We start from the raw sequence: 12,266 nt of genomic DNA on the forward strand, positions 1-12,266 counted from the left end.
TTATTATTTGACACCCGCTCCCCACTTTGATCCATGCATAGTCTCCAGTTTCGTTAAGGTAAAGTTGATTTTACTTGAAGGCGGCGAAAAACAACTCATGAGTAGCAAAACATCACTTACAAATGGGACAAATTCCATTCCGGAGCACATATCGATCTGATCAAACACAGTCTGACAAATACAAATTCTTATACCAAACTTAATCGACGTGACCTGATCAAACCTAACCCGATTTCAGTCACAATTGAAGGGACACCATCGTCTAAATGAAAACGGAAAACCTTTATCCGAAAAATCGATTTTAATGACTCATTTCGTTCATGTAGTATCGTCACCGACACAACTTCTTTTTTGGTGCATCAAGCATTATAATGAAAACCAAACCCCATCTGGCAATGTTACTTAATTTAATCGTCTCACAGCACCGCTCCATAACTATATTCAGTCCTAAACGGGTGTTACAGTGTACGAATCTGGAAATTTGAATGAATGTTCACCAATGGCAAATATTCTCGGTAAAAGTCCAGCATTCGGGATAATATTCCAGGACAGTGTCAGTGTGACGTTTTTGTGACCCCTAGAAAAGCAAACAAACAAAATTTCGAACATAAAGTCAATTTCGGACTCGGAACACGCGAAATTCGATCACTTACTTCAAACCATTTCCATCATCCCAGAAGTAGTACTTTGTGTTCATGTTCTTGAAATCGAGCACTGCATTTTCGCCACGCAACAGAATTTTATCCCACAGTACAACTTGATTCAATTCATTGTTTTCGGTCTGATATTCGGCCGTCAGATACAAAAACAGCTCCTTGACATTCCAGTTAAACAAGCTGGTCAGATCGGTTTGCAAATCGAATGTGAGGAATCCCAAATCGTGTTTTTCTCGTGATGCACTGTAGTCAGCAACATTTTTACTGAAATTTTGTGTTGAGTTTTTGACATTAATAAACAAGTTGAGTTAGATAGACTTAGTGTGATAAGACGTGGCTATTTCGGTGAAAACAAAATTCCCCGATGCAACGGTCAAAATGCAACAATACAACTCGACTACTTACACAAGAACTTTGACTGAATTCAATTTAGCATTCGTTCGATAATCCAGGAATACTGTGGACAGAAAACAAGCAAATGTAAGGCATGCCAATACACTCAACGAATATGCTAAAATTGCATTTCCTCTGGTCAAGACCGTATGCATTTTAGATTATTTGGCTTGTAGATTCGGTTCTTTCCGTATTGAGACTATAAACAGAATTCAATTTGAATTAGAAATGAAAAAAATGATCAGAAAAATGCCGACTGACAACACAATTTACCAACGACACGTCAGTTTCTTTTATTTTCGTGTGGCTATCGTTCTTCAAAAACGCTACTGAAATGTCAAACATGAAACTAAAGTTGGCTGCAATTACGAATGTGATGTGCTGAGTTTGTCAATTTGGAGTGATATTCAAATTTTGGAATTATCGCTGAGGAAGGAAATAGTAAACCTCAGTTGGCCTGTCAAATACCTTACTTAATTGTTTGGAGATTGTTATTTTGCCACAAGGTATTATAACACTTGCCTTCGGCTCGAAATACAAACCTCCCTCTCGGCAAAATAAAAATCTCAAAACAAGGAAATAACTCATTTTATGTTCAAAAAGACAATGAAAGTATAAACCAGGTATGGTCTGTCCATACAACCCTGAGGAAATAGCGATTTCATATAAAAAAACTGACCTTTCAATGATTTTCATTGAAAGGTGAGTTGGTTCATATGACAAACAAACTCACCTTTCAATGAAAATCGCTATTTCCTCCGGTTTGTACGGAGAGACCATACCTGGTTTGTACTTTCATTGAAAAAGCACCTTACGTAATAGACTGAGGAATTTGTTCTCGTATTATTCATTCGTCAAGCGAGTCGCTACCGATCAGCAGTGGGTTTTGATTTTTATTTGTACAAGTCTGCACTCTGCACACATGTATTCGTACATTATATACCCTGAAAACTCGTGCTTCCACCTACATAATAAACACGTTTCGTCGACTCAAAACAAAATTTAAAATTGCTCAAGTTATCGTGAAAATTTTTGTTTAAAATTACTTCTACAGTCGCGGAATTTTGAAAACCGACACATTTTCTGTTTCGTGGTTTACTGTTTTTTTTGTGAATTTTGCATGTATTTTTGTATGAAAAAAATCAGAAACTCAAGTAAAACACAGAAACAGGAAATGTGTCGGTTTTCAAAGTTCCTTGTGTGTATTTTTAAGCTTCATTAACATCGACGAACTGAATTCGTGGATTAAAACCAAATTCTTGAAAATTAGTTAAGAATTACTCGAGTTTTCATGGGAACAGGCGATACGGAAGCTTTTATTTCATGCATCATAATGTTGTATTCATGTGTACCACAAATGAAATGAACTGAATGATTCGGACTGAAATTCCCAAAGTATACAAACAAAGAAGTTATCCAAATCCACGAAAACACACGGAGCAAATCATTTGACCTATCACATACGGCTAGTTATCGATAACGACGACCAAAATAATGACAAGCTCTGGGTAATATGGCACTTTATATAGAAAAATGTACGTTAAAAAAGTGAAGTACAAGATTTGAAATCAACAGATTAAAAATACTTAGGTCGATGGAAGTAATAGACCCGATGATAATACTGGTCATATGCCTGCCGTCTGTAACAGGATAAACACTGAGAGTAATGTGTGTACCCTAAGCGGATAACAAAAAATTAAAACTGCTGTTAGGCAAACGAAGACAACAATTCTACATATATAAGCTTTTCTAGATGTCGTCATATGGAAAAACTTATGTTCAAACATATGGAATAAATGTAACACTAGAACTCACCCACAGCGCGAGGCTATTAGACTAAAAACCATTTTCAAGCATAGGGTAAATGAATGAAACAGGACACTTAACAGAGCAGATGGTTTTCCCTTATCCAAAGTAAAAGATTTTATCTGCTCAGAATAATAATTTCCAACTTATCCCTCCAGAGCATTTTTGTTTACCTCGGTTTATATGTTCTAGGCAGATAAAAAAGTGTATGCACCTCTTGCCAAAATTTTTATCGCACCTCTTGCAAAAATTGTTATCTTGACGTGTGGTCATTTACGGTTCTCGCCTTCGGCTCGACCAGCAATGCCCACACGTCTCGATAAGAATTTTGGCAAGAGGTGCATAATCTTATATTTTCTTCAAACGTTTATAATATTTAGATCAGACGGGTGTTAAGGAATCTCGCGCCGCGTCATTTACAATAATTCACAAAGTGACATCTTCCTTATACAAAATGTGTCAAAATGTGAATTATTGTGAATGACGCGGCGCGAGATTCCTAGCAACCATCAGACGTAACAGACTCGATAATGTTGTAAGTGATATGCCTGCCCGATTCAAGAGATGGGTCAGTGATAACTGTCGTGATAGTAATATCCGGTTATTGAAAATGCGAGCTTTCGACCTTAAAGAAACTGTAAGACGCTGAGTTCACACACACAAAGTTGTTTCCTTTATTTTCATGAAATCTAATTTAATGTTAACAGATGAAAAACCATTGATATTCGACGTTAAACGAGGGATTGCTCAACGTTTGTGTTGATAGTGTTGGTCGAAATGTACTGTCGTCTACTATTTCTATAAAACCGCTTGTAAAATAAAAACATAGAAAATCCGAATAGTAAACAGACTACAGTAACCACGATGAAAGTCATCATATTTTTCAGCGAAATTAAATCGCTGCTGTTATCCGCACTTAAACCACTGACATCTTCATTGGTCATTCCATTTCGTTTGAGATGTAAAACACTTTTCGAGTCGATAACTTCCGTACTTCTTAAATTAGTCACACTTTGTGCCAAATCCTGTAGCTTATCTTTCACCATTTTCAGCTCTAACGACAGACTCTGATATCGTTCCAAATTTATTTTATTTAACTCTTCGACGGTGGACTTCAGATCAACGCTTACACCAGTGTCATTTGTGGAAACGTTAAATAATCGGGAAATACTCATGAGAATGTCAGCTTTGGCATCAATGATCTTAAGTTCACCATCATTACGAATATCCATCATTCTTGTTTCATCGACAGAATGTCGTCTTTTGAATTGATTGAATTTTCGTTCAACGATTCGCTATGTACACGAATGTTTGCTTCAATTTCTTTGATTTTCTGATGAATCGCTTCGATGAAGTGATTGTTACTTGTGTGAATGGGAAGCAGTTTGGGTGTACCTAACTCAATTATTTCAGTACTATTTTCGTTTACACAAGCTATTCCGTTGATGTTTCTCGAAAACTTGACCATTACCTGTTCATCAACATGCATTTCAATCGAATTAGTCTTTAGAATTTTACGAATTTCAACTAATTTTTCACAAGAGAATTTATTGTTGGATAAGCCTAGCACTCGCAAATTCGGTAACGTCGAGACCGTATCGCTTACATCAGTATTCGTCAATGCATTTCCTTCGATGAATAAATAATGGATTGTGTCCGTTAACATGTTAAAATTGATCACTTTCAAATCATTGTAAGAAATGTCCAACCAAGTGAGACTCCTTTGATGAGAAAACATACCGAAATCAATTATCTTGAGTCCACTGTTTTCCAGATTCAACCATTTCAATTGACTCATTTGGGAAAATGACTTTACACTGATATCCGTAATCTGATTGAACGAAAGGTCAAGCTTTTCTATGGATTTCAAAGCAGTCAGATTTTGGATCGTTGTGTAGTTGTTTCTGGACAAAATCAATTCGATCAAACCATTTTCCGGATGAACCACAATCGAACCGATTTGATTGTTCGATGCATCAATTCTAACAGCAATTTTGCTTATATTCAACACTTTTACGTTCGAATTTGATATTTTTACACTTTTTGAGTCCAAATAAATTGACGTTGGATTGTTGGACATATCGAAAGCGTCCAAATACCCGTTCACCTTCAATTTGCTTATGTTTAGTTTATTGTTGTTGAGGAACATGTCGGTTAATCGAGCCGATTGATCGAATACATTTTCATTCAAATGGATTAGAGAATTGTTGCTGACCATGAACACTCTCAGATTGATCAGCTTCAATTTGAAATCAAGCTTCATAATCAAGTTATTACTCAGAATTAACACTTCCAGCTCCGGTATATTGCTGAAAGCATACTCGGACACTTCCACTATTCGATTGTTCGACAAGTCGATGGATTCGATGTTCGGAGCATAAATGAAGACGTTCGGCTCCAATTTTTCGATTCGATTATATGATGCGTTGAACTCAGTTAAATGTGTAGCTCCAGTGAAGTCGGCTATGTTTAACGTCTTTAAACTGCCATTGATCATACCAAAAACAGTTGGATCAAATTCTGTCATCAGACGTTTGGGAATACTCTCGACTTTACCATCTTCAATGATTAATCGACGTAATCTATTCTGTTGATCTTCGCCGTATTTATGTCCTATGTAGTCGCTTTGTCGCAAGCCACTTAATTTGCAACAACCGTAGCGTTGTGCTATGTGATGAACACCAAAGTATCTGATCCGCTCAGTTACTTGCTCTATTGGGTCGATACATTCCTCATTTGGACATGTAAATGCTTTAAAACTGTCAATGTCGTCGTCGTCAAAGTTAATCTCTTGCCAAGTACTGAAGCATGGAACGATACATATAAGCGCAGCAAACCAACGTATGAAAAGAAACCTTGAAAGCGGATAATACTTTCACTGATTTGATCAATTGAAGGATTTGTGTAAATTATTACATTTCTTATTCGTTTTTATTCGTGTACCAGTGGACCAACTAATATATCTGACCTATACGAATTACAAAAACTGACTAAACATTTCCAGAAACATAATTTTTATCACTTCTACCATTTCCTTTACACCCGTGCGTAGCAAAAAAGATTCTGCAGTTTTACCGGTTTTCCTGTTTAAAAAAGGAGAAGAAGTGGCCAAAAGTGGCGTACTTTCAAGATAGTGAAATCCGGTTTCAAATGAAAATAGTGATTTTCCTAACTAGTGTTGAAATATCGAGACTTCGTTGTTGTTCCTAAAAGGCTTTTTTAGCTAATTCGATTCAAGAACTAGCATCCGGCTCGTACTAGAAACCTCTCATTCCCTTAAAAAACCTTTTAGGCGTTAGGAAATAGTTATTTTCCTAACGCCTAAAAGGTTTTTTAATGCGAAAAGACGAAGTGCTTTGTTACCAGACGAAAATCACCCGTATTTCTTAGGGCTGTAAGATCTGTGTGACCTCCCTTTGGTAACTCCGAGTCTTTGAGTAGTGAGATCGTTTTTTTTAATCAAAATTAATGTCATGATTCTTTATATCCAATAAGTAATTAGGAGAAAAAGCATGCAGTTTGCCCGCAATCCGTACGTTTTTTTTAAAACTGCCACTTACCTGTTACAGACGACAGGCATAGAACCAGTAAGCTTATTGCAGTGCAGTGAACAATTGGGAAGTTTCTTTGGGTAAAATTTGAAGATGTTATATCAGAACAGACACTTCACCATCTGTTTTCCACTTACTTTTAAGGCCTTAAATGGCCAAACTCGAGAAAGTGATTTAATAGGTATAGTTACTTGTGCTTCCTTTTACTAATGATAAGTTTCTATAAATACAAGCGCGAAGCCATGTAATTCGTCATGGCACCAGTAAGATAAGGAATTTCTTAAAACAATTCTGTCATGTTGAATTCCGAAATAAGTCATCAGAAGTTGTTAATATCGTGTTGTAGAGCTCGGAACGTAAACTTGGTTCTTTTTGAATTCAATGAAAGTAACGAATAATGGCAAAAATGGTCCAAACGTTTACAGCGTAAGTATCACTAAAAATACTAATTGAATTTTGTTGCCTATCATAGAGGGCAAAGATGGGACAGAGAAAGATGACTGATGACTACTGGTCGACCCGCAATTTAAACCTATTGACAAACATTTATCACTTTATTGCAAAAAATGGTAGTTGATTGAAAGTGTCTGTAGTAGAACCTTACGTCCGTAGTTCCAAATTTTTACTCTGTCCGGATGGGAGTCGGCAATATAAATGAAAATGCATATTTCACATGAGCGAATTGTCATTTACATTTCCGTAACATTTAACTCATATATGTTTTCGATAATGTGTATGAAACAAGTAGGAAGAAGAATTTTATCAGTTCTTAAGAGTGATATCGCCAAATCTTCAGGTGATTGGGAAACAAGCGGTCTCCGATTTTAATGAGTGATAGCCCGTTGGATTCGTCTTTCAATTCTAGGAAACACGTGTCTATCACTTTTTCTTAAAAAAATTTGTTTTCTGTGAAAAGCGCTCAAAAGTGAAGACATGCCAGAGGGTACCGAAAACAGTTTTTCGGCAATAACTCAAGAAAAAATTATTTTAAATGGATGTAATGTTGTACGATTGTCGGCCTTGAAAAGACCTACAGGTGGAGTATACGCACCGCTTGGTGCTAGTTGATCCACTAGAGTTATGACTAGAAATATAGTGAATGTTCGGAGAGTCCGCCTTCTCTGCAGCTTCGATGTACCACGGAACTGAGTATGGACTGTTGTAGCTGGCCTCACCCACTATCGTTGCACATATAAATGAACCCAGTACTTTTAGGCTGCAAGCCTGCAGGAGTCTTGAAAAAAAAGTTGGTGCCAAAATGTAGATTTTTTCCTTCTTTCTGAGGGCCCAACTGCCAGAAGAGCATCTGGAACGGTACTACGGCAATTATTTTTTATTGTCTACTATTCTTTCACCTTATCAATAGAAAAACGCTTCGCTATGTCGCGAATATATCAGATCCACTATTAGTAATATCAAGAGAAAAATCATTAAAGTTTTCTCCGAGGATTTTAGTCAAATAAAGTGTTAGCGTATAGCAAATGACCTCAGGACTACGGAACAGTAATTAGTTTTTCAATTGGACCAATATTTGCTACGTGACAGGAGTTTGGAAAACCGTTTGCTCCCACTTGATCGTATCGTTTTTCCAAACTCCTGTCGCGTAGCAAATATTGGTCCAAACTAATTACTGTTCCGGACTCCTGAGGTCATTTGCTATACGCTAACACTTTATTTGACTAAAATCCTCAGAGAAAAATTTAATAATTTTTCACAAGAATTACTAACACTGGATATGTTGTAACGACCTATATTCGAGTCAAAGTGAAGCGTATACGGTAAGGGAATAGTAGACGATACAAAATTACTCACGTAGAACCGTTCCAGACGCTGTTCTGGCAGTTGGGCCCTCAGACAGAAGGAAAAAATCTACATTTTGGCACCAATTTTTTTTTCAAGACATCTGTAGGCTTGCAGCCCAAAAGTACTGGATTCATTTATATGTGCAACGATAGTGGGTGAGGCCAGCTGCAACATCCCATACTCAGCTCCGTGGTACATCGAAGCTGCAGAAAAGGCGGACTCTCCGAACATTCACTATATTTCTAGTCATAACTCTAGTGGATCAACTAGCACCAAGCGGTGCGTATACTCCACCTGTAGGTCTTTTCAAGGCCGACAATCGTACAACATTACAACAATTTAAAATAATTTTTTCTTGAGTTATTGCCGAAAAACTGTTTTCGGTACCCTCTGACATGTCTTCACTTTTGAGCGCTTTTCAAAGAAAACAACTTTTTTTTAAGAAAAAGTGAAAGACACGTGTTTCCTAGAATTGAAAGACGAATCCAACGAGCTATCACTCATTAAAATCGGAGACCGCTTGTTTCCAAAGTTAAAAAAATCACCAGAAGATTTGGCGATATCACTCTTAACCGGTAATCATCTCTTGTTTGTTAACTACTATCAAGTTGATATTTGACTATCAACAGCCAACAATCAAATGAGGTTTGGTATGGACTTTGTAGGACCCGAACCCTGTTTCGGAAAAAGGAGGTATGGCTTCATAGTCAACACAAACAAAAGTGAAGAGATTGTCAAGAAGCATGACATCCCAAACTCTTCTGTAAAACTACCTCAAATGGTTTCATCAGAGACCTGATTAATTTGAGTAGATTAAAGATCAAGATAAGTACCTCTATCATCCTGGCTACAACGATAATCTCAAATATCGCTGCGGTCTCGGTGAGGAGACATGAGAGGACGTAATCATAGAATGTCCAAGGCATAGGAGTTCAGAAAATTGATAATGAGCAAACCCGTGCTAGAGTGGGTTAGAATCAAGTGAAGACTTTTGTATCAGTGATTTGTGATGCTCCCAAATGGTAGGACCCAGTTGTGTGGTTAATAAGGACCAAAATATTTACAGATCGGGTAGAGACAAACCAATGATTGGATATTGTTTGGGGTGTAAAAAATGAGGTTTTGGAAGGTTAGCCCAAAAATCCCCTACATACTGTCATACGTTATAGAACTCCCATCTTACTTCAATGTTTCATTCAAACTGAATTGCATTCTTTATACTTACAGATACTCCATCACTGCAATATTTTTATTAACAGCCTTACCGACGAACTCACAAGAAATGCACGCTTGTGACGGTTTTAACGGAAGTACTTGCATTATGAATGACATATCTAATTTATATGATCGGATATTTTACGCACTGTATGTTTGGAACAAACCAAGTTATGGAATAAAATTCACTTCGAGCCACTTTGATGAACTAACATCATCTGAAGTGAATGTTGTTTATGATTCCATACACTCAATCACCAACATAGATTTATCGGGTAATCATATCAAAATAGTAAAAAAATTTCATTTTACTATTGAAGGTTTGTTGGTCGCAAATTTGTCTGGAAATGAGATCGCAAATCTTGATTCAAGTTCGATATTTAAAGCACATCCACAACTGCAAACACTCGATTTGTCGTTTAATCGTATCACATCAATTGTTTCTGACGCCTTTGACGGTTTATTGGAATTGAATTATTTGAATTTAAATGATAATCAGTTGAAAGTAATCGTTGAATATGTGTTCGCGCCTTTAGTGAGTCTAAAAGACTTAGAATTGTGCAGAAATTTAATTGAAAAATTTGAGAATTATCCGTTCGTTCATTTAGTGAATTTGAAAAAAATTTCTTTGGAAAAAAATAATTTTTCGGAATTTAATTTCAATTTGTTCGAACGGAACATTAAATTACGGCAAATCTCACTCGGTGATAATTATGGTAATGGTTTTCTGTCGTTGATTGGAAGTATCAATTTTACGGCTATGATTGATGGAATGTTTGATGTTAAATTAACTAAAATAATACAGTCAAATTGTATCATTCCTGCCCAGTCTGTCTTTATAAAAGATTCTAAATTATCTGAACTTATGATACCGACCGTAGTCGAAACTATCGAAGCGACCAATTCCAGTATAACAAAACTTCTGTTCAAGGACCATGATTCATCGCTCCGGATTGGTGATTTTAGTAGAAATTCAATAACTGGTCAGTTATCGTTTGAGAATTGTCACAAATTGGAAATTTTAGATTTATCATTTAACCAAATACAAAGCATTAGATTTTCCAACCAGTCGCCCATAACGGATCTCAATTTGTCCAACAACAACTTAACACTCATTCACCAAACCATGACCAGTCTGTCTAATTTGAAAATTTTGGACTTGTCTTTCAATTGTATTGGGACTTTCGAAGTACACACTTTCGGGAACATGATTTCTTTGGAAGTACTAAATCTACGCCAATCATGTCTCAAATCGTTGGCCTATGGGACATTTTCGTTTCAAGTCAATTTGAGAGTCTTAGACATTTCATTTAATAACCTAAACAGCATTGACCTAGAATTATTGTCCGCTCAAGCCGAGCTCGAAGAGTTGTTTATCGATGGCAATAATTTGACCAACATTCAGTCGATCGACCAAATTGAAATTTATTTGCCAAGACTCCGACAGGTGGGCTTGACTCACAATAACTGGAGTTGTGAAACGTTGAGCAATTTAATCAAGAAATTCCGTCAGTTGCGCATCACCGTCTTCGTCGAAATGGCCATTTCAAATACAACAAATATAAAAGGAATCGGTTGTACGGCAAGAAACTCAACGCAACAGACAGTTGTACTTCCAAATATTTCAATGCCAATAAACCAGACCGCGTACATGAGTAAAATTGAGAAAATAAATGAAATAGTTGAAACGGTTAATAAATTGAAGGACACGCGAAACTATCGTGAAAGTCTCGATAATGCATTCAGAGATCTGCAGCAGGAAAAATTGAAATTGAAATTAGATTTCAACGAGCAAATTATACAGTTGAAGGCATTCGGTAGGGGAATCCTTCATAAGTTTACAATTTTAAATGATGAAAATTCTGAGACGTTGATGAAGATGAAAGCTAGAATTCTACAGTTGAGTCAAACGAATAACGAAAAGTACGATCTCATAGTCGAAAGTATCAAGAGCTTAGAGGACAAATTAAAATTGATTCAATTGAACGAAGAAAATATTACTGATAATAGAAAAACAGCAAAACATAAAATTAAACTGGAATCTGATTATCGTGATGATTTAGGTTCAATACGAACGTTGGAAATAATATTAATTGTATCGTTGTTTGTGCTATTAACTGTTGCAATCTATTATATTTACGTGTACTGTTAAAGTAAAAGTAATAAATAAATAAATAAATCCATTTACCATCATTAGGAGTTTACATTTCTTCCATACAAAACACTGCTGGCGATCGATGTAGCGATTTTTTCGCTCTTCCATCTAGTAAGTTGTAATTACGTGTGCTTTGTGAAGTAATATAGCTATAACGTAAGCATCTTCAGCTTTGTATCCATTTCCCTCATTTAATATGATTTGAAGCTCTATAGCTGCGTGAACTCCACAAAGGCACAAAGGGTACAGCCTCGGAACTCATCAACACAAATTCCATAGAGGGATTCTTTTGAAAAACAGCCTACCGAAATCGGACGCATTTTCTATTGGAATTTTTTATATTTGCCTAGAAAGGACTTCGACCCTTGAAGCCAAAACCACTTATAAAAAAATTCTTCGAAGCTTGTGTGACTGGTGAAAGGTGATCAAAAACCGAAAACTTGCACTTTTCTTACCAAAATTTCTCCAGTTACACGAGCCGTACAGGGTCGTGTGGGGTGTCATTAGAAAGGTAATTACATATACTTTCGGGCCAAATAGGGTCTTATTGGGTTTAAAATTCATCCGCACTGAAATTTGTGCAGTTGAAGTTTTCAACCGAAGACTTACACTGTTCTTACTGAAATTTCTCGAGGTAAACAAAACGTGCATGGTCGTGTTGGGTATCATTTGAAAGGTAAATTTATG

At 36.5% G+C, this 12,266-nt stretch overlaps 2 protein-coding genes and 1 pseudogene across 3 annotated transcripts; 1 reads left to right on the top strand and 2 right to left on the bottom strand.

The window, feature by feature from the left end:
* Nucleotides 1-282: 282 nt before the first annotated feature.
* On the bottom strand, nucleotides 283-1,453 carry LOC119080099 (signal peptidase complex subunit 3). Of its 2 annotated transcripts, XM_037188325.1 has the most exons (4): nucleotides 1,311-1,453; nucleotides 1,062-1,248; nucleotides 654-920; nucleotides 283-577 (listed from the first exon to the last, which is right to left on the bottom strand). In XM_037188325.1, the coding sequence occupies exons 2-4, from the start codon at nucleotides 1,202-1,204 to the stop codon at nucleotides 448-450; spliced, it is 540 nt and encodes a 179-aa protein (XP_037044220.1). In that variant the 5' UTR covers nucleotides 1,205-1,248; nucleotides 1,311-1,453; the 3' UTR covers nucleotides 283-447. The 2 variants fall into 2 exon arrangements, with proteins under 2 accessions (XP_037044220.1, XP_037044222.1); XM_037188327.1 differs by having other exon boundaries at nucleotides 1,062-1,353.
* A 2,044-nt stretch (nucleotides 1,454-3,497) lies between these two features.
* LOC119080115 lies at nucleotides 3,498-5,859 on the bottom strand (annotated as a pseudogene).
* An 826-nt stretch (nucleotides 5,860-6,685) lies between these two features.
* LOC119080003 (toll-like receptor 3) lies at nucleotides 6,686-11,597 on the top strand. The gene is made up of 2 exons (XM_037188175.1): nucleotides 6,686-6,832; nucleotides 9,437-11,597. Exons 1-2 carry the CDS (start codon nucleotides 6,804-6,806, stop codon nucleotides 11,574-11,576), a joined length of 2,169 nt encoding a protein of 722 aa, XP_037044070.1. The 5' UTR covers nucleotides 6,686-6,803; the 3' UTR covers nucleotides 11,577-11,597.
* Nucleotides 11,598-12,266: the final 669 nt, after the last annotated feature.

Source organism: Bradysia coprophila, unplaced genomic scaffold, assembly GCF_014529535.1.
Source record: "Bradysia coprophila strain Holo2 unplaced genomic scaffold, BU_Bcop_v1 contig_350, whole genome shotgun sequence".
NCBI classification, from domain to species: domain Eukaryota; kingdom Metazoa; phylum Arthropoda; class Insecta; order Diptera; family Sciaridae; genus Bradysia; species Bradysia coprophila.

Bases quoted from the DNA above. Each gene is read 5' to 3' on its own strand.
- LOC119080099 (XM_037188325.1), bottom strand. From the start codon at position 1,204: ATGCATACGGTCTTGACCAGAGGAAATGCAATTTTAGCATATTCGTTG. The intron at 921-1,061 runs GTAAGTAGTCGA...ACAAAATTTCAG, and splicing joins AATTCAGTCAAAGTTCTTGT to TAAAAATGTTGCTGACTACA. The intron at 578-653 runs GTAAGTGATCGA...TTGCTTTTCTAG, and splicing joins GATGATGGAAATGGTTTGAA to GGGTCACAAAAACGTCACAC.
- LOC119080003 (XM_037188175.1), top strand. From the start codon at position 6,804: ATGGCAAAAATGGTCCAAACGTTTACAGC. The intron at 6,833-9,436 runs GTAAGTATCACT...TTATACTTACAG, and splicing joins ATGGTCCAAACGTTTACAGC to ATACTCCATCACTGCAATAT.